The sequence below is a fragment of the Pistacia vera genome, unplaced genomic scaffold (assembly GCF_008641045.1).
Source record: "Pistacia vera cultivar Batoury unplaced genomic scaffold, PisVer_v2 Contig301, whole genome shotgun sequence".
NCBI classification, from domain to species: Eukaryota; Viridiplantae; Streptophyta; class Magnoliopsida; order Sapindales; family Anacardiaceae; genus Pistacia; species Pistacia vera.
The window spans coordinates 734,714-758,150 of NW_022196115.1; the positions used below are offsets into that span (position 1 = coordinate 734,714).

General features: G+C 34.5%; 1 protein-coding gene across 1 annotated transcript; it reads right to left on the reverse strand.

Annotated features, from left to right (window-relative positions):
- Positions 1-624: 624 nt before the first annotated feature.
- Positions 625-22,637, reverse strand: LOC116135593 (protein CHROMATIN REMODELING 5). Its single transcript, XM_031421310.1, has 31 exons — positions 22,300-22,637; positions 20,558-21,352; positions 20,356-20,420; positions 17,886-18,326; positions 16,424-16,648; positions 16,154-16,237; positions 15,459-15,518; positions 15,261-15,364; positions 14,892-14,943; positions 14,096-14,159; positions 13,761-13,854; positions 13,579-13,666; positions 13,354-13,488; positions 12,900-13,091; positions 12,728-12,795; positions 11,666-11,759; positions 11,445-11,569; positions 11,302-11,365; positions 10,891-11,103; positions 10,107-10,349; positions 9,882-9,992; positions 9,621-9,707; positions 9,232-9,414; positions 8,955-9,035; positions 8,584-8,829; positions 7,253-7,408; positions 6,993-7,170; positions 3,156-3,337; positions 2,072-2,425; positions 1,872-1,965; positions 625-1,667 (listed from the first exon to the last, which is right to left on the reverse strand). Exons 2-31 carry the CDS (start codon positions 21,282-21,284, stop codon positions 1,177-1,179), a joined length of 5,301 nt encoding a protein of 1,766 aa, XP_031277170.1. The 5' UTR covers positions 21,285-21,352; positions 22,300-22,637; the 3' UTR covers positions 625-1,176.
- Positions 22,638-23,437: the final 800 nt, after the last annotated feature.

The window sequence follows — 23,437 nt, forward strand, 5'->3', positions numbered from 1 at the left end:
GAATCCTCGTCAAACCCTACAACTCGCATGGCTCACTCTATGAGCTCAAGTTTGATACAAAAACCCCACCTAACCATCCAACCCCACCCTTCTACATCACTCTGCGAACCAAAATTTATAACTGGAACTTCCACTAAACCCATCACTTTCCAGCTCCGAGTTCAAAACTGGAATGCACCAATCAATCCTACAATTATTAGGGAAAAAAAAAAAAAACATTTTTGACCATGTACATACTCTTAGGGGACTCAAATTCAAGACATTGTAGGAGCAAATCACAAACCTGACCGATCCGCTAATCTCCCGTAGTTACTACCTTAATCCAAGTCAAAGTTTGGTTTAATCAATTGATCGATCCAACCATACGCATATTCACAATATTAAATGGTCATTCAACCCAATAGTGAAGCAGAACAAATATCTTCCCTTCAACACCAAACTTCGTATAAAAAATTCGTATATACATAACAAGGAGTTGAAACACGTTTGGCAGCAATAAATTCAAACCAGGCTACAAGAAGTCAAGAATTACAATTGATGGTATTGGAACTTGGAACTTCAGTATATCATTATCTTGTGTCAAAGAAATCATACATGTGAGGCTTAATATGTAGGCATCTAGCATACTTAAAAATTTTCAAAAATATTAAGCAGAAGCTGAAATGCAAAATACATACATCAACAAATTGTTGGAAGAATGAGATAGTAATGACCTACAAAATTAAGCAAAATTGATAATGTACAGTTTCTCAATAGCATAATACATATATACTGTTCCGCTCGAGCCTTAATATTTCAAACTGATGGGATTTTTTTTTCTTCTCCTGCTAATTTTCACTATATACGTAAACAATGTACTCAACTCATTCTTCTAAAGAAAAACAGAAGGAAACTAAAAATCACGGCGAGACTGCCACATCTCTTGCTATGTCAAATCAGACCCTAGGCTTTCTTCCTCAGTGCGGTGTCTACATATATGCAATTCCCATATGATGAATAAGCCCCCCCGCAGATCAGCAGCCATAACAAAACCAGGCTGGATCTGCACATTTTTTATTCCCATGGCAATAAAGAATTCCAGAGAATATTTAAAGGCTTAATAGGTAAATGTTACCAAGTGAAAGCCAATCAGTGTCAGTCTTCAATCAGCTGTGCTCATAAATCAGAAAAAGACTGCTACTTGATTCCTGAAGGGAAACCCTGTCTGTGTGGAAAGCCAGCTTGACGCATCCGGTAAGGTCTCTCGTTACCGAAACGTCTGCCGTCAGTAGGTGCCGCCCCAAGAATTCCCAGTGAGTTTGGATCTGATACACGAGTACCATTACCAATAGGTCTTTGCAATATGGGCTGAGCTGGGGGGAAGGTTTCAGCTTCCGCTCTTCTCCTTCGCTTCCATGCTTCAAATTTTTTTGTATCAATCCCCTTGTGAATTGGTTCTGCCATTTGATAGGCAGTCACATTCTTATACCCCTTCTGCCTAGTAAAGGTAGAAAAATTATTTAGATCACTACTGTCAATAGGACCAGACGCAGAACCATTCGTGTGGGAGGGTCCAACCCCTGCCTCCTCATCCTGCTCCTGCTTTAGTTTTGAATAAATCTGACGAAGCCTCTCCCCAGAAAGATTTGAGAAGGTGGAGACATAGTTCCACAATCGCATGGTCATCCCTGCAATGAAACTTCTTTTCAAGCTCTAATATGGAAGAAAATCTAAAAAAAGGGAAATGTAAGCAATGTAGTAAAACATTAAAATAAGATAATTTTTAGCAATATACTTGCAGGAGAGAGAGCCACAAATGGTAAGATTCAAACACAATGCTCATCAGTTGAGTAGAATAATCAATAAACTATGCAAAATAAAGAAAAACATACTATCTTGTTTATAACCTTCCTCTTCATGTTCTAAAACAATTTGGTCTATCCTTCGTCCTATAAGCTGCAAGTAATTCCTAATTCTTGACAGCACCTGGAAAAAATAAAAGGAAAGACGGACCTCAGAAAGAAGTTGGATATAAAATTCTAGTATATTTGTGTATAAAATAAACAAAAAGAATATCATAAACAGAACTGACCTTTTCTTTTGGAAGATTAGCACTGGTAGTCTGCAACCTGTGAAGACGCTGCAGGGTTTTAATTTCAGTAATCATGACATCTTCACACCATTCCATCCATTTGACTTCCTTAAACTGTTCATATACTTCCTCGTTGTCGGACATTTCACCCTCTTCTTTTACTAAAGGTTCAACTTTCCGAGGTTTATGCAATCTGTCTTTGGTAATTTGGAAATTGACCTTGGGGGTACCCGATTTTCCTTTCTTGCCCTTCATCTGAGATATTGACATGTTAAGAATATTTTCTTTCTCCTTCTTTGAAGCCTTGCGACCGACTTTAGCATTTGCACTTTTTCCACCAACAGCTGCAAGTTCCTGGTGATAAAGGTTCTCATCATCAGTAAAGTCATCCACAACATCATTGATGAAACCCCCCCCCCCCCCCCCCCCAAAAAAAAAAAAGACTATGCTGGCCTACATATCATCATTACATAGAACAGTCATAAAGACCACCAGCCAAACAAAAAAAGAAAATTTCTCTCCAGTATGATTTAAATACATAATGGCCGACTCTGCTACATTAAAATATTTGTACGAATTGTGGATACCATGAGATATGTAACTAAACAAGTGTGGTCACATTATGTTCAACACAACAGCAGACAGGTAAGATTCACCTCCAGGTAGTTAAGCTATCTGGAAGCGAAACGCTTTTGCATCAATAATCCATTACAACAGTTCAAAGAGCATAGAATGGACAAAAAACTGCTTGGAAAGACATTGAAACATTGAGAGAGAGACCAAGTAGAATTTGCATAGTACCTTAACTAAAATTAGAAGGAAAAAATACAACATTTATGAAAGCTGATTACAGAGGAAAATAAATGCATAGTTTTGGAACATTGCACAGTGGAAGTGGTTTATGCTGCAGACAGATCAAACAGCATTCAAACAAACAATTGAAATATCCAAGAGAAACATTTTGAAAAATATATTCAAAAAACAAATATATCAACATTCAAAATGCGATGGAATAAAAAGTGGAAAAGCCAATCTTCTACACAGGGTCAACAATGCAAACAAGACTGCAAGAGTGATTGCTTACTATTTCCAAAAGTGCATTAGCACGCTCTTTCAGATTTGGTGCACGTGGTAGAAAGGTCTCATGGTGTTGAAGTTCAACAGGAGCAATCTTCTTAGTAAGGCCAAGCCTATCATCTAACCTTATCTTTTCCCAATTGCCAAATCCATGGTAATATATACCCAAAAGCAATCTTGCATCATCAACTGAAAATAATACCACATGGCAAAATATAATAAATCAGCGAAAAACATAAAAAAAAAAAATACCTATACCAATCTATTAAATAATATAATGAACAAAACAGGTGCAAAAGAACAGACACACATACTTTGATTCCAGCCACAACCTTTGGACCAATTTGAAGGTTTAAGGTATGTGAGCACTCGAAATTGCTTAATAGGATCTTCATAGCGAATAATGCGCTTCTCTAGGAGTTGAAGTTCTTGGACACGTGTTAGTAGATCATTAGCCTTCACAGACACACCAAAAAAATCCAGCAAAGGACCCTACAAAAAATAAAATAGTAACATTATATGACCACATGGAAAACACCAATATGCATTAGCAGAATAATATTCAAAACCAACCTTTGGGTCTAGACTTCCTACTTTGACTGCCTCTGTACACCCCTCAATTAAAACATCAAAAAGCTCAATCTGCGCTTCAGGTGGAACTGTTGCAACTGCACCACCAACCTCTGCAGCTATTTGACTGATTTGACTGTGGTTCCCAAACTTCATAATCTAATTTTTTGTTCATAAGAAAAACAAAAAGTGACAACATTTTCATTATAACTGTCGTGTGATTAAGCAAAGAGACAGAAACATAGGTTCTAGCCAACAAACAGAAGATGCTAAACACATTTTACCCGTGCCATAAGCAAGTCTACAACTAGAGGATAATGCAAGAGGTATCAAACTAGTCATCAGAAAGAGATCAAGAAGATGAGATGAAAAAAGATTATAGAGTAACATAAAGGCTTATAGTTACTTATTATGCTTCAGGTTTTTAAGCTTTTGTATCCACTATTCAGGAAACCTTTCTGTTTCTTCGCTACTAAATATCATCAAAACAATTCATTACATCAGGAGGAGAGGTCTATCTGAATTTATTAGTTGATTTTAAATATTAACAGAACTCATGTTGATTTAAGATCCAATAGAACTAAAATGAATGTCTATAAGTTCTTGAGTCAATATCTGAGTACTTCAAAACAATCAACTTTAATTAGCACACTGAAATCAGAACCTCTGAGTTAAGACCCAATTGAAATAAAGTGAATAGACCCCTCAATTATTGTCGTCTGACAACTTCAAACAATCATATTTAATTGGTACACTGAAATCAGAATCTCTGTTATATAATAATGATACCAGAACAGCTCATGTTTATACATATTGAGGGTGAATTCAGTAATTATTTTGATTCTAATAGTTGTTATTCTCACTGGTTCAAGCTCTTAATAAAGCTAAACTTGGACCTTTCACATGAATATCATTGGGATTTACAAGACTAGAGCAAAAGTTCAACAGATCTTGAGTAACCCTTAGTGCCCATTTGAAAAAGCTTATCTACAGGCAAAGAAATTTATTGATGTCAAAGAGTTCTTTTGTTTTTATAACAATTTACTTAGTGCTTATAGATGACTAAAAATGCTTTTTGTCTATGACAAGAAGATGAAAATTTGGAAATTTCAAATAAGCTCTTCTTAACCTTTCTTCAAAATTTTAAACATAAAAGGTTTTACAAGAAAAAACCTATATTAGGATTTTCTCCCTCCTCTTTATATTAGAGCTCGCTATGTTTGTCAAAAATGGCATACAGACAAGGATATGAGCAAGTTTGCTTAGAACAAATGTAAATACAAGGTAGACCAAAATAGAAGGCTAACAGATTTTTTAAGTATCATAAAGCATACCGCACGAGAAAAACGCTGGGCATCTCTCTTAGAAAGATTCCCATAAGACCAATCTCTCACTTGTGCAGACGCTCCCTCCATAATTGGGACTGTGGGAACAGAAAATTCTGCTTTGCGGCGCTTTTGGACTCTCTCCGGAGGGTCCTGAGCCTCAGACCCTTTCTTCTTCCTTTTACTACTTCTCTCAGGTTCATTTGGCTCTGCATAGCTCTTAGTATTCCTCGCAGCACGAGGAGCTAAAGCTTCCTAAAGCGAGGAAAATAAAATCTTAAGCACATCTAAAGCTAAACAAAATTCTAAGTACAAAATTAAACCCCAAAAAGAAAAATAGTGTAGTACTATATGCTTGAATTGCAAAATCAAGATCATACTTCAGCTTGAGCTACAGCATCAGGTTTTATCCAACGACTCCAAAAACTCCCATCGTCTTCGGCACTACAGAAATTGGCAACCTGGGTATAATCAAAGAAATAGAAAAGGTATCAAAAAGACATAAAGCAAATCAGCATGCTTGAAATATAGCAGAGCAGCTAGAAGACCAACTTCCACCCCATTATTTTCCACATACAGACAACCAGTAAAAAAAATGAACTAAAGGGAAGGGAGTGAATAGTAAACTCCATCACAAAGAGTGAGTTCTCTCCTTGCCTTAAAAGCACTCAGCAGTTCCTTCCCTTGCTCTCCTTCGGCTTCCTTCTCCTCAACTTTCTCTGCTCTTTCAAGTATTTCATCAATATCCATACTTAGAAGTCTCTTTTTACTTTCCTCTTCATTTCTGTCTTCTTTAAAAAGTTCCTCAGCCCCAAATCTCAAAATTGCAGAGAGTTCATTCTATAATCACAAAAAGGAATGGTGTTAGAATTTACTAAAAACAAAATCAATAAAGAACCAATCTGGATACTGAAAATGTCACAATTTCACCTAAGATCCAAGCAAAGGAAATGAAAAAGAAACTACAGCTAAAACAGAATCTCAAATATAGGTTTTATATGACAAATAGTGTTAATTAAAGCAAATATCAATTTACATGTCCTTACTTTGTCAAAATAACTCCCTTTCTTTGCTTCTTTCTTCTCCAGCCTACCCTCTGCATTTAACTTTTGGATCACCAAATGGTCAAGAACCTAAAAGAACACATTTGACACAAGAAAACATGTTAAATAATTGGGACCGGAGGAAAACTGAGCAGCTGAAAATATATAGCATCATTCACACACAACGTAGGCACATAAAAACACAGGTATGCCATGTGTCTTTTGGGTAAATGAAATGAAACACTTAATGATCTATGCATTCACCATCTTTTTCTTAGCACGCTCCAGGATGTCTTCCTCAACACTTTTGCTTGTAACAAATCTATAGATGTTGACAACTTCTTGCTGCCCAATTCTATGAGCTCTACTCATTGCCTGAAACAAAATTGAATTACAAATAGCAATAATTGACCAGTGACAGGGTAAACAAATACTTATCATAAAATAATAATGACAGACAGAGAAACATGACGTAATCTTGTTTAAGACCTGTAAGTCATTTTGCGGGTTCCAGTCAGAATCAAATATTATAACTGTGTCCGCTGTTGCAAGATTGATGCCAAGGCCACCAGCACGAGTTGAAAGCAAGAAGCAGAAATCCTCACTACCAGGTGCATTAAAATGATCCATGGCTTGCTGGCGAAAATCAGCCTTTGTACTACCATCAAGCCTTTGAAATTGGAAACCTCTATAAGACATGTACTCTGCTAGTATATCCAACATTCGAACCATCTGCACTTATTTATCATTGAAACAATTACTGGCTCCTGTTAATATCCTCTTGATCTGAAGTAAAAACTAGTAAACACATAAACTATGCGACTGTGAGTTCCTAAAAAAATACCTATACCAATCTATTAAATAATATAATGAACAAAACAGGTGCAAAAGAACAGACACACATACTTTGATTCCAGCCACAACCTTTGGACCAATTTGAAGGTTTAAGGTATGTGAGCACTCGAAATTGCTTAATAGGATCTTCATAGCGAATAATGCGCTTCTCTAGGAGTTGAAGTTCTTGGACACGTGTCAGTAGATCATTAGCCTTCACAGACACACCAAAAAAATCCAGCAAAGGACCCTACAAAAAATTAAAATAGTAACATTATATGACCACATGGAAAACACCAATATGCATTAGCAGAATAATATTCAAAACCAACCTTTGGGTCTAGACTTCCTACTTTGACTGCCTCTGTACACCCCTCAATTAAAACATCAAAAAGCTCAATCTGCGCTTCAGGTGGAACTGTTGCAACTGCACCACCAACCTCTGCAGCTATTTGACTGATTTGACTGTGGTTCCCAAACTTCATAATCTAATTTTTTGTTCATAAGAAAAACAAAAAGTGACAACATTTTCATTATAACTGTCGTGTGATTAAGCAAAGAGACAGAAACATAGGTTCTAGCCAACAAACAGAAGATGCTAAACACATTTTACCCGTGCCATAAGCAAGTCTACAACTAGAGGATAATGCAAGAGGTATCAAACTAGTCATCAGAAAGAGATCAAGAAGATGAGATGAAAAAAGATTATAGAGTAACATAAAGGCTTATAGTTACTTATTATGCTTCAGGTTTTTAAGCTTTTGTATCCACTATTCAGGAAACCTTTCTGTTTCTTCGCTACTAAATATCATCAAAACAATTCATTACATCAGGAGGAGAGGTCTATCTGAATTTATTAGTTGATTTTAAATATTAACAGAACTCATGTTGATTTAAGATCCAATAGAACTAAAATGAATGTCTATAAGTTCTTGAGTCAATATCTGAGTACTTCAAAACAATCAACTTTAATTAGCACACTGAAATCAGAACCTCTGAGTTAAGACCCAATTGAAATAAAGTGAATAGACCCCTCAATTATTGTCGTCTGACAACTTCAAACAATCATATTTAATTGGTACACTGAAATCAGAATCTCTGTTATATAATAATGATACCAGAACAGCTCATGTTTATACATATTGAGGGTGAATTCAGTAATTATTTTGATTCTAATAGTTGTTATTCTCACTGGTTCAAGCTCTTAATAAAGCTAAACTTGGACCTTTCACATGAATATCATTGGGATTTACAAGACTAGAGCAAAAGTTCAACAGATCTTGAGTAACCCTTAGTGCCCATTTGAAAAAGCTTATCTACAGGCAAAGAAATTTATTGATGTCAAAGAGTTCTTTTGTTTTTATAACAATTTACTTAGTGCTTATAGATGACTAAAAATGCTTTTTGTCTATGACAAGAAGATGAAAATTTGGAAATTTCAAATAAGCTCTTCTTAACCTTTCTTCAAAATTTTAAACATAAAAGGTTTTACAAGAAAAAACCTATATTAGGATTTTCTCCCTCCTCTTTATATTAGAGCTCGCTATGTTTGTCAAAAATGGCATACAGACAAGGATATGAGCAAGTTTGCTTAGAACAAATGTAAATACAAGGTAGACCAAAATAGAAGGCTAACAGATTTTTTAAGTATCATAAAGCATACCGCACGAGAAAAACGCTGGGCATCTCTCTTAGAAAGATTCCCATAAGACCAATCTCTCACTTGTGCAGACGCTCCCTCCATAATTGGGACTGTGGGAACAGAAAATTCTGCTTTGCGGCGCTTTTGGACTCTCTCCGGAGGGTCCTGAGCCTCAGACCCTTTCTTCTTCCTTTTACTACTTCTCTCAGGTTCATTTGGCTCTGCATAGCTCTTAGTATTCCTCGCAGCACGAGGAGCTAAAGCTTCCTAAAGCGAGGAAAATAAAATCTTAAGCACATCTAAAGCTAAACAAAATTCTAAGTACAAAATTAAACCCCAAAAAGAAAAATAGTGTAGTACTATATGCTTGAATTGCAAAATCAAGATCATACTTCAGCTTGAGCTACAGCATCAGGTTTTATCCAACGACTCCAAAAACTCCCATCGTCTTCGGCACTACAGAAATTGGCAACCTGGGTATAATCAAAGAAATAGAAAAGGTATCAAAAAGACATAAAGCAAATCAGCATGCTTGAAATATAGCAGAGCAGCTAGAAGACCAACTTCCACCCCATTATTTTCCACATACAGACAACCAGTAAAAAAAATGAACTAAAGGGAAGGGAGTGAATAGTAAACTCCATCACAAAGAGTGAGTTCTCTCCTTGCCTTAAAAGCACTCAGCAGTTCCTTCCCTTGCTCTCCTTCGGCTTCCTTCTCCTCAACTTTCTCTGCTCTTTCAAGTATTTCATCAATATCCATACTTAGAAGTCTCTTTTTACTTTCCTCTTCATTTCTGTCTTCTTTAAAAAGTTCCTCAGCCCCAAATCTCAAAATTGCAGAGAGTTCATTCTATAATCACAAAAAGGAATGGTGTTAGAATTTACTAAAAACAAAATCAATAAAGAACCAATCTGGATACTGAAAATGTCACAATTTCACCTAAGATCCAAGCAAAGGAAATGAAAAAGAAACTACAGCTAAAACAGAATCTCAAATATAGGTTTTATATGACAAATAGTGTTAATTAAAGCAAATATCAATTTACATGTCCTTACTTTGTCAAAATAACTCCCTTTCTTTGCTTCTTTCTTCTCCAGCCTACCCTCTGCATTTAACTTTTGGATCACCAAATGGTCAAGAACCTAAAAGAACACATTTGACACAAGAAAACATGTTAAATAATTGGGACCGGAGGAAAACTGAGCAGCTGAAAATATATAGCATCATTCACACACAACGTAGGCACATAAAAACACAGGTATGCCATGTGTCTTTTGGGTAAATGAAATGAAACACTTAATGATCTATGCATTCACCATCTTTTTCTTAGCACGCTCCAGGATGTCTTCCTCAACACTTTTGCTTGTAACAAATCTATAGATGTTGACAACTTCTTGCTGCCCAATTCTATGAGCTCTACTCATTGCCTGAAACAAAATTGAATTACAAATAGCAATAATTGACCAGTGACAGGGTAAACAAATACTTATCATAAAATAATAATGACAGACAGAGAAACATGACGTAATCTTGTTTAAGACCTGTAAGTCATTTTGCGGGTTCCAGTCAGAATCAAATATTATAACTGTGTCCGCTGTTGCAAGATTGATGCCAAGGCCACCAGCACGAGTTGAAAGCAAGAAGCAGAAATCCTCACTACCAGGTGCATTAAAATGATCCATGGCTTGCTGGCGAAAATCAGCCTTTGTACTACCATCAAGCCTTTGAAATTGGAAACCTCTATAAGACATGTACTCTGCTAGTATATCCAACATTCGAACCATCTGCACTTATTTATCATTGAAACAATTAATGGCTCCTGTTAATATCCTCTTGATCTGAAGTAAAAACTAGTAAACACATAAACTATGCGACTGTGTGTATAGAAATCCTTATACCATTAGAATGTATTAGATGTACAACAGTTTGATATGTCAATGACAACAGAAAATGTTTCAAATTACAGCTATTGATTCAATAAAGGCTGTTCTTAGTGTTTTAATTTCTAAAAATAAATTTCAAAATGAGAAAAAAAAAAAAATAAAAAAACTTTGATGTTATGTTTTCAAATTTTAAAAATGTGTTCACAATCATTTTCTAAAAAGGGTATTTGAAAATGAAAACAAAGAGAATATATTCATAAATGGAAATCACCAACCATATGCTCATGACTATTAACATATCTACACAAATGCCGATAGACGTTGATTTAACAATATGAATGGGCCACATCATTTTCAACTTACAGAAACATCATATCCAAGCTCAACAAACTTTTAGTAAGTTTATAGGAGCATATACAGTGGAAAGACTTTCAAAACAAACCTGGGAAAAGATCAACACACGATGTTTTGTCTCATGCAACCTGGTAAGTAGCTTATCAAGTATAACAAGCTTCCCACTGCTTAAAATAATTCTCTCCAATTTACTGCTATCATTAGTACCCATGTCCCCACCATAACCATGGTCTGCACTCTCGAATAGGAAGGGGTGATTGCAACACTTTTTCAATTCTACCACAATATTCAAAAGTGAAACCTGCAATGCACGAATTTTCCATAATCAACACATGTAGTGACATTTAAAGATATTATTGAGTGAACCATTTTTAAGAATAACACCAATAATACCACTATGGAAACAATATATATTATGCAATGGTTAAAATTTGTTAACATCATTGTTAATAGTGTACTTAGCCTAAAAATTGTCCAAATGCCATTTGAATATACTTACTTGATTCCCACGAACTCCCTTGTTCAAATCATGGAAGTTGCGTTCTAGAATCCACTTATAGTACCTAGAACAAAGTAAGGAGCAGGAAATCACGACTTAACTAAAGAGAATATTATATATATTATTAAGTAAATAATACTTACTGTTTCTGAAGAGGGGACATTTCAACTCTAAGAATACGTTCAATCTTTGGAGGCAAAGACTTCTCAACATCCTTGATGACTCTTCGGAGAATGTGAGGCCTCAGTTCCATATGAAGATTAGCAAGCTACATGTAGACACCCACACATATCAAAAAATGATTTATTGGATGAAACAAGAATACTTGCAAAAGAAATAATTGACTTAAGGAAAAATTTTGTACCTCATTTTCATTGAATGAACTAAGATTCTTGTAATTTTGGACAAAATCATCCTTACTCTTGAACTTATCAGGATCAAGAAAGTGAAGCAGAGCCCTGGAGATAGGAAATAAAAGTCTTCAATTAGCAACTTGGCTTCCATATTACTCTTGAACTTATCATTCTAACTCTTGAATTGATATACAAATACCTATTTGGCGTTCATTTTTATTTCTGTACTAGAAACAAATGTTGAAATTAGTATTTAAATCTTTAATTACCTTTCATAAAATTCCTTCAATTATTTAATCACACAAATAAGGTAATTAAGCAAATGAATATAAAATTAAAAGTTAAAAACTATATATTTACTGATTTGCTAATAGAAAACAAATTCCTGGTGTTTAACAATTTAAAGTTAAATAATCAATTAGTTTCATTCAAATTGGTCTTAATCAATTTATAAATTAGTATTTAAAATTTTAATTACCTTTCATAAAATTCCTTCAATTATTTAATCACACAAATAAGGTAATTAAGCATATGAATATAAAACTAAAAGTATAAAACTATATATTTACTGATTTGCTAATAGAAAACAAATTCCTGGTGTTTAACAATTCAAAGTTAAATAATCAAGTAGTTTCATTCAAATTGGTCTTAATCAATTTATTAGTGAAAAGACTATTCACTATATACAATCTTGTTGAATCCAACACTACACCAAGCACTAGACACATGATTCAACAGTCCAGTGCACTATGCGGTCTCACATCACAAATGCCTAACTAGCAACAATTGCAGATTTAGTGATCTTGCAACAGGTCAGAATGAACTCCATATCAGACTACCTTGGTCTGGTTACTCTGTCAATACTTCCACAGATGCAGGCAAACATAGCAGACTTTGTAGAAGGAATAGTAATACTCAATGGTAGTTATGATGACCCCTAAGTTTTGTTGGGAGATATCAATAGTTCAAGGTTAAGAAAACTTCTATTATGGAATGAAGGATCACTAACAAATAAGATTTTGCTCTGTGGACAGCAATTGCAATGCTAATATACTAACATAAGGAATACATACCATAGCTCTTCCACACTGTTTTGCAATGGAGTGCCAGTAATGAGCAACTTGTTTTTGGTGCTAAATTCCTAGAGGGAAATAAGAAATTTATTAAGAAGCGACCAAAGTAAATTATCAAATCCAAAAATGCAAAACAAATAAAATAATTTTACTAATTAGAAACATGGCATACCGAAAGTGTTGTGTACAACTGTGCCTCACTATTCTTTAACCTATGTGCCTCATCAACCATCAAATAATTCCACTTAATCTTGGACAGAACAGCTTTGTCCTTTAGGACCACTTCATATGTAGTCAACAGGGCATTATATTTTATAGGCCTGCCAACTTTCTTATCGTTATAAAACTCATATTGCTGGCACACCTGTAACCAAAGAAACAGAGAGAGAAGAAAAGGACTAAGAATCAAGAGAAAGTTTATCATTAAGAGAAAAAAAAAAAAAAACATGCTCATCAATGCAAACAATGATTTAACAAAAATACAGTATCTGACCAGAAGTTCATAACAATACTTAAAAGAACAAAAGTTAAAGAAAAAGATGATTAGCCATCACAACACAAATAAGAAATATCCAAGCCCTCTTCATATGTACAATCCAAACACTTACATAAATAAAATGACTCACCTCTCGGCTTGCACGGGTACCAACATATACAATAATATTCATGGAGGGCAGCCACTTTCTAAATTCTTTCGCCCAGTTAGACAAGGTGGATAATGGTACAACTACAAGAAATGGACCAGGTATTTGTTGAGCGTTCTGCAGAAAACAAAATAAAATAAATTTTATTTGAATTAACAACAACAACGTTTTCCAAGTCCATTACTCGAAAGGAGAACCAAAGTTCACCTGTAAGAAACCAAGCATTGACACTGACTGAACAGTTTTACCGAGACCCATTTCATCAGCCAAAATGACATTAGTATCATTTCTCCAACTGTCATATGAAGAGACACTAATTACTACCATGTATGACTAGAAAGGTTTAAGAAATCAAATACCAAAACTTTAACCAAATGAGAAGAGCATACCTATTAACCAGAAAATTTAAACCTTCAAGTTGATAATCACGAAGCTTTCCTCCTTTTAACCATTCAGGTTGTTCATCAAGCTTTCGTAAACTTGCTGCACATCAAAATAGTTCAAAGTTGAAATGATTTGTTCACATGTATGGTTTACATGACTGAGGAAAGAAGAGTCAGATGAAAAGAGAAGAGGCTTAGAAAACGAAAAATAAGATCGGAAGAAGAAAAACCATAAGGAGAAAAGAATAATTTTTTATTTTATACTTTACAACTCATGATACAAGATGCTAAAAAGAGGAATGGAGCTAAAAACCCCACAGAAACACCACTATATTACAGACCTTTGCCTTTCTTACGCTGGTGATCCACCATTTTCCCTTGTACAGCCATTGCAGCCTCTCGAGCCTGATCAAAAAAACAAATCACAAGCTCTTTACACCATAATTCTCACTTTCAAGGGAGTGTGTGTTCATATTCACAAGTACATTAAAAAGAAATGAACGAAACTGTGATTTTAAAATGCAGCCTCACAAACAAATGATTGATCACAAACTTGAATACTATACAAAATCCTGTTATAATTATGCATGCTCACCCATCACCACATCTAGCAAGCTCACTATGCTAAAGTTATAGTTACAGCATAAGATAGATACTGTGCAAAGCTACGAGGGTTGGTATCTTTTACTTAAATTTCCGACTAGAAAACTTAATTTAAATTTTCACCCAATCATCATCTTAATCCAATGATGTAGAGACTATATGAGTTGTGAGAAATAAAAATGACTTTTTGACTTCTGATTTTAACCAAATGAATGGTGGAAATTCAAGTTAAGGGTGTAAATAAAAAATTACGGTTAAAATATCTCATTCAAACCATAATTCTAGAAAAGAACAGATGATAAACTTAGCTCGACACAAAGTGCCAAGGAGAGTGAAAACTTGAGGCATGTCTATAGTGATTACCCATCCATAAAATTGGCCCAAAAAAAAAAAAAAACGATTAAAGAATTTTTGGTTATCAAAATGTAACAAACTGAAAAAATATTGCCACGCTGAAGAAAAGCTCACTAAAAGAAAATGAAAAAAAAAAAAAAAAAATTGAAACATAAAAAAAAAACCTATATGATACTCTACCTTGTACTCATCAATAGCATCTTGAGCAAAAGCAATATCTACGTCCTTCTCCCTAAAACCAAACATCAAAAACAATTATTATATATTAATTATTGTCATGATACAAAATTCATCTTCATATAAGAAGCAAAATTAAGCAACAGAATATAAAAGAGGAAACCACAAATGATACAAGTGATGAAGCGTTTTTCCCCCTTCAGGAGAGCCTAGATATACCATTTTAGCACAAATGATATTTTATCCAGAAAAGTATGGAAAACCAGATGCTACAATTTACATAAAATAAGGATGCAGTTGCGCCGAAAATGGATAACTAGTCTTATTTCGAATACAAGATTAGAAAGAATGATAAATCCAGTCTAGTTATACCAGGTCGCTTCTGCATATGAAAGGCCTTGCCACTTGACTAAATACTCTGGCATCACATTATCAGAGCTATCTTTACTAATTCGATCAGCAATTATCCTCTCAACCTGAATAATCACAAAAACATTAAAGCAAAAGAAAGAAAACTTAACATATTTAAGGGCAGTAGATACAAAAGTATATAAATGCAAAAGTGTAAACCTGACTATTTTGCTTGATGATATCCAAGTCCATTTCCTTACTCACATCATTGACCTCAATCTAACAGGCAAACAAAACAACAAAAATTAAGAAACAGGTCAGTAGCCTTACAAATATTTTAGTGCAAATCTATGCCTTATGAATGATCAAGAATCATCGTAAAAAGATACAGACATAATTTTTTGAGAGTACATAGAAAGATAAAATAAATTACCATAGCAAAAGAAACAGAGAGCAATGTACTCATTGGCACCCAATAACATGTCATTTATTATAAAATTATTTAGCACAGAGCCCAGGAGAAAAATGTATAGAACAGGACTGTTTTCATGAACTTCCTCAGGTACATTTTGAAACAAATAAAGTTTTAAAAACTTGCTTATTTTAACTTTTGTGATCCTACTATGAAGTAATAACATGTCCCTCCCTGAAGCAAGTCAAATAACTGAATATTGACTTCCACATATACCAATCGCCAATCGCCAATAAGACTAATGAACTAAATACATTATCTTAAAGGCTCTGCTGTAGCTTGTTTTTGGATAAATATTTATCTACGTTTATATCTCAATAACCAAGATACAAATCACAAGTCAAAGGGAATAAATCATTAAAATGCTTATTGGAAGTCCATGCATGCATCAGAAATGAGAACTCCAAAAAATGAGATTTGGTGCATATAAGCCAAGCATTACCTCTTCACGTGAAACAGCCTTCCGGTACCTTACATCCTCTGTTACTTTTTTTGTATAATTCAAAACCTTTTTAAAACCACTAAGCTGCAAACTCACACAGATAAAATGTAACAGTTATTTGAACAATAAAGGAAAAAAAAAAAAAAAAAATAACAATAATATTAAAAGTTGCATGAACATCAACTCCAATATAATTATACAGAAATATGCCACAACACAACAACATACATGCATGAACAACAGATCTAAGATTGAAAATTACAAACATACATTTTGAAGCTCAGCAAATGATTTCCACTGACAATGCAAGTGTGACTGGCCTTTCCATTTTATTAGGAATTCCACCTCATTCCAATCAGGCTCAGAATCAAACAAGTGACTTAACAGCACAGGCTCTGTTGATCTATTGTTCTTTAAAGCATCTTCAGCCATGCCCTTTGGCTGGTGCCATAGCACCTTTTCAATGGTATCACCATCTTCCTCCTCAATCTCATCCTAGACAATTGATTGCAAGGGGAAAAAAATAAAAATCAGATCATTCAAATAGAATGCAAAAACAGAACAAAACTTCATGGTATAATGGGCCAGGAACAAACAGTTACACTGTAAGAAAGTATAGTTAAGTCAACTAAAAGACAGACAACAGAGAGATGCATACACAACCATACAGACATTAAACTCATTGTTTAATANATCAGGCTCAGAATCAAACAAGTGACTTAACAGCACAGGCTCTGTTGATCTATTGTTCTTTAAAGCATCTTCAGCCATGCCCTTTGGCTGGTGCCATAGCACCTTTTCAATGGTATCACCATCTTCCTCCTCAATCTCATCCTAGACAATTGATTGCAAGGGGAAAAAAATAAAAATCAGATCATTCAAATAGAATGCAAAAACAGAACAAAACTTCATGGTATAATGGGCCAGGAACAAACAGTTACACTGTAAGAAAGTATAGTTAAGTCAACTAAAAGACAGACAACAGAGAGATGCATACACAACCATACAGACATTAAACTCATTGTTTAATAAGCAAGTTATGATGAAAAATGGATTAAACCCATCAAAAGCAACTCCTTGAAAACAGAACGTTAAACAACTAAATTACAAGTCTCATTAGCCTTCAAGAATTTGTATTTAGCAGCAAGTACAAAGGCAACCTAATTCATGAAATAAGGAAAGTGAAGAGATCATCAATACTGTTAGGCATTCAAAGACAAGCAAAAACATCAATGTCTCAAGTTTTACATCCTATATTTCAAGCCATGTTTCCAGTTCTTAAGTATGCCACATTTATCACCAGGTTACAAGGATTTAAAGATAAAAAGGAAACAACATATTTGAATTTAGCATACATCATTTTTTCAAATTAAAAGTAAAAAATTTGCATACAGTGTGAGAAACTAAAAAGCTCCTCTATCGTAAACCACATGATGCGGTAAAAAAATATCAACACACCCCTTCCAAACAGACACACATAAACACAAATGGAAAGAGGAGGAGAAAAGGATACAGTAAGACTATAGGATTCAATAATCCGCCCATATAACCCTCTTTCCAGATTACGTCACAAAGTATCATTTACCAGATTAAGCCAAACATCCATTTTACTCCTAAATTATGGTAAAATAATAGCAAAAAGTATTAAGTCAAGAATATAATTCACTAAATTTGAAACGTAAAAACAATATCTATTAATAGAAATAAGATTAAAAGACAAAAAAAAAAAAACCTTTTGGGGCTTTTTCTTCTTGCCTTCATCAACTTCTTCACTTTCATCGCTCTCAACATATGATACCTTCCGAACTGACCTAGTTGAAGTGCGAACCTCACTGTTTTGTCCAGTAAAACTTGTCATCAGCGTGGACCGAGCATTGCCTTTACGAAGTTGCGCACCTCTCCTGGTTGTGCTCTTGAAAGCCTCATCACTCTCACTGTCCGAATCCTCAGCAGAGTAATCGTCCTCTTCAACTGATGCTTTCCCTCTTCTTTGTCGACTAGATGCATACAATGGTTTATGTTCCCTAGCAGATTTTACATTACGACTGGCTTTCACCCCTCGTTGCCTACCCTTAGGTTTCTTCATATAATAAGAATCATCATCATCAGAGATATCTAGATCCTCCTCACTGATTTCTTCTTCATCAGATTCTTCACCATCCCAGTCTTTATCCTGGTAAAAACAGGGGGAAAAACAGTTTATTAGCATGCACAAAGATCAAAACAATTACAAGGCAGCAAATTCAATAACTATTCATGAACCAAGTAAACAACACCTGCCAAATACATTTTTCACCCAAGGGATCTTAAACAACATGAATAAGATAAGCATAAAAACCAATACACAAATTTCACAGTCAATCTCTGAAGTCTCTCTGATAAAACTGACTTTCCTCATGCACAACTACAACCACTAAGATTGCAAACACCTTGCACAAGGCCTTAACTTGCTGAACGCATTCAATTAATGAAACAAAATGCTTAATAGCTTTAAAACATACGTCATCCTAAAACATACCCCAGAATCCAATTCTATGACCATCGCCAGAAACACCTAGGAAGATCATTGCTAGAAATAGCCTTCTACCCACCACCCTTGTGGTAAATAAAATAGGAATATAGCCAAGAAACAATCATTTTACATTAACTCTATCATCACGAAGACACCAACACAACCTTATTTCTAAGTGCTCAAGCCTCATTCTACCAACCGACCATCACAAACCACATTTCAGAGTTAAAATCTCATCATCTGGAGCTGAAATTTTTCCAATCACATTAAAAATAAAAATGTTACAAAAAACAAGAAGAGATACAGAGGATCACAATTTTGATGTACTCTTTCAAGACTAATAAAAATTAAATGACAAGATATTTGGTTTGACAAAGGCAAGGTTGCCTAGATTCTTTTACTTTCTCTCCACAAGTTTCTATCTCTCTCATCTNTATAGCCAAGAAACAATCATTTTACATTAACTCTATCATCACGAAGACACCAACACAACCTTATTTCTAAGTGCTCAAGCCTCATTCTACCAACCGACCATCACAAACCACATTTCAGAGTTAAAATCTCATCATCTGGAGCTGAAATTTTTCCAATCACATTAAAAATTTAAAAAAAAAAAAAAAAAGTTACAAAAAACAAGAAGAGATACAGAGGATCACAATTTTGATGTACTCTTTCAAGACTAATAAAAATTAAATGACAAGATATTTGATTTGACAAAGGCAAAGTTGCCTAGATTCTTTTACTTTCTCTCCACAAGTTTCTATCTCTCTCATCTCTTTTGCATTGTTTCCATGACTCTAATTAAAAATCCACAACCAAATCTTGAAACTTGCCTTTAAAAACTCAAAACCCCTCATTCTAAAAACCTCAAGATCTCCTTCACTCCATTAAACAATATAGTCCATTCTATCCTCAAAACAACCAAGAAATGAAATAAAAAAGAGCAAATCATTCCCATTTTTAGCAACCAATCCATCCTTCCAAACAAATCCTAAAATTTTCCTTCAGGCTCTTCACAATAAGCTATAAAGAACTTCTTAAAAACTAGTAAATATTTTCATCCAAAAATTAAAGAATAAACATATTTACATCGGACGCCCTCAAACTCTTTGCTTCCATGTCCCAAAACCTAAAACTTTATATTTTCTCCAAAGCTAGCCACCAAATAGGCAACATAAACAATTTCCTAATGTATCCTGTATGACTAGCTGCATGGTATCTACTCTCCAGCACATCAAACATCTACAAACAATCCAAAACAAATTGTTTTAATTTCAAACTTTTTTTAATAAGAAACATGAAACTGGCTTTATTAATAGTTTCACCCTTATTATTAAGCTTCCACAGTTTCACTACCTAATGGATCCAAAATGTGACAATCTAATATTGAATCAAGCACTTCTCATTTTAAACGCTTTGAAAACACCGAAGAACTGTGATTTCCCTTCACTAGGCTTAACACAAATCAGAAAGATAACAAATTTCCCTTGTCAACACAGATGAAATGTGACACATTACACTCACTGTGTATAAGAAAATGGAATCTCAACATAGATAAGTTATATTTCAGTAATTAGTTGTTAAGGAAAGAAAATCATAACCATAGAAAGTTAAGTGAAAGGAAGTAGAGATTGCAATGCAATAACATCATTCCTCAGTAATTAGTTGGCTTGATGACATATTCACTAACCTTGTTGCCGGTGCGACCACTTGTAACACCATGATCAGGCTCAAAGTCTGCATCATCAGGGTCATCTGCAAATAATAAGACAATAACGTTTTCAATCCAAGCTTTCCACATTGAGAAGAAGTTAAGGACTACATCCTTTGTTCTTTACCCTTTTTTGTTCTTCACAGTTTGAAGAGCACTAAATCAATGTGAAGTAATTTACCTTCTTCTTCATCCTCATCTTCATAATCAGCATCACCTTTATTGTCATTGTCGTCATCATATTCACGGTTCTTTAAAGCTCTTGATCTTCTTGACACATTGTTATTAACAGCTACAGGCTTAGACTGGGGCCTAGAACTCATGCCAACAGAATGGCTAAACCCTCTATAATGCATGGAGTCACTTTGATCTTCCCCATCCTGCTCATAGTACTCATCAGACAACATTTCATCTGCTGGTACATCAGACTGAACTCTTGGCCCCTTGCCAACTTCTTTTTGCCCCTCATCATCAGACTCCAATCTATCATTTCTGTCATCCAGTGAATTGTCTTCAGACCCTTCAACATTTTTATATTCAGATTTTGAATCATGCCCGGAATCAGACCCGCCAGCGGCAGGGCCCATAGGTTGGCAGTCCTTCCAAAAAGTTGAACCCCATCTCCCAGACAGAGCTGTTCTCCTTCCAGAAGGCTGCATATTTAAATCTCTCACACTGCCATGATCATCAGCAGCTGCCCCATTCTGCAACCTACTAGCATCATCTAATTCTCCATCACTTTGATACTGTACATCCATATTAATATCAAAATCTCTTTCACCGTAAGTCCCATCTAAATCCTCATTACCTACTGAGCTGTGAATTCTACTAACACTTTGTTCTTGGCCTTTGTCTTCAAGTACACTTTGTGAAACTGTTTCGCTAGTGAAATTCCTATAGAAAGCCATCCTCTCACATGGAAATTCTATTTACACCTCCAGCTTTCAGAAAGACTTGTTATGCTATCTTCCAACCCCTGAGCAACAAATAAGACATAACCTCAATACAAAGAAAAAGATAGAAGAATGGATGGATGTAAATAGCAGTGATAAGCAGTTCTCGATCAAAGTCAAAATACAAACTAAAACATTTTTGTCCACAAAAAAATGACGAGCAAACTCAGTTTCAGCAACAGGAGACCAAAAAACACAAACCTAAACTTCATTTCTATCATAGCTACGAAGCAAAAAGAAAAAGTAAGCATCGCTTAAGAAATAGTTAATCATTTTAGAAAAAAGTCACAGGTCCCTGGTTCCCTCGGACAGCTTAATTGTTTGTGGAAATTTATGGGCTATCAGAACAACTACTATTGTCTTCTACAGTCCTAAGCTTCTTAAATTCTCCATTTGCATTTATAAAAAACAAGGAAGATGAGTGCAAGTTGGTTCTGGACATTCCAAAGAACAAGACGCGGCATTGGAAATTCAAACTTGACACGGAAACATTGAAATAAAAACAACATTCACGTTCTTGGATCAAATGTAATAAAAAACTTATCAGAAACACAAGAAACGAGTACCAAAATCACTTCATTAAAGCTCGAAATGAGAGAACCTCACGAAAGAACAAAATCCCATCTTTAACAGCCAAAAAGACTCACTAAACACAAAACAAATCGTATAACCAGATCAAACAGATCCACAATGTCCAACTCGAAATCAAACAAAATCCATCTCTAAAACCCCTCAAAACTCCCCCTCAAACCACAAACGAAACCCTAAATTCGCAATCGAAAACCCTAAATTAAAAACTTTGTTCCCCGAAAACACAAAACTCAACGCGAACAGACCAGGAAAAATTCAAAAAAAAAAAAGAACACGTGACTAAACCCACTCATTTATCCACACACAACGAGATTGACTAATCGGGTCAAACTTTCACATTAACAAAAGGGAGAGTGCGCAGGTTAGTAATCGTGCGCACCTTCTTAATCGCCGGAAACTGAATTAAATCACCGGCCAGGTAAGGTGACAATTAAATTTTTAAAAAAGAACGGGTCAAAAAGAAAAACGACGACGTATGATTGGGTTTGGTTTCGGGTCAGGGTTTCGGATGCGGATTGCGGTTACGACGGTGGCGGTTAAGGAACGGCGAGTAGTGAGTAGACGGAGAAGGATGGTGGTAAGTGGAAGAGGAAGACGACGAGGCGTATAGTTTGGATTAATCGCCGATCAGAAAAGAGAGAGAGAGAGAGAGACAGCGCTTTGTTGTTACGTTTATGTTTATCAAAAGAGAAAATTAAGAAGCGATATCAAGGGTTTTCATTTTTATTTTTTATTTTTTTCTTTGGAGAAACGTGTTTATAGTAGCCTTCTCTCTATATTATTTTTTTAATTAAATGCAAATAAATAATAAAAATTTATTTAAAATTTCAAAAATAATAGAAATAGTGAAATACTTTTGTCGTTGTGTTTTATTGATTAAATTAAACGATAAAAAATATATTTATATGTTTATTAATTTATAACAAAATAAATTTTAACGATTTTTTTCATAATTTATTAATAACTATTAGATAATTTTTGTTATTTTAAAAGAATTAAAAAATATTTTGAGAGGATCTATATATAACATTTTAAATAAAATATTTTAATTAAATATAATTAATCAAATGTATTAAATTAAATTTTATAAAAATGTGAATAAAGTGATTATATATATAGTAGAGTTTAACTTAGGGTCTTACATGAATAAAATAATTTTCAATTTAATTAAATTCATTTTAGAACTCTTTTAATTCGAATTTTAGAAAATATTTTCTATAATCTTAAGAAATTTAATAATTTTAGATTTTTTTGAATATGTGAGCAATTTATTTTCTGTTAAAAGAAAGTCTTTGACTAATGTATTAATAAACTAAGCATAAAAAAATTGATTAAAATCGTAAAAATAAATAAATGAAATTGACTATTTTAAAGGCTTAAATGAAAACGTGAGTGCAATAAGATGCATCCACTTGGCAAATAGGAGTTGGGCAGAGATTGATCGGACAGTGTGGGATGTGGATTGTCAGCACGCGGTTGGGAGGGTAGTGGGTGAAATTACAGAAGTAACCTTTAAA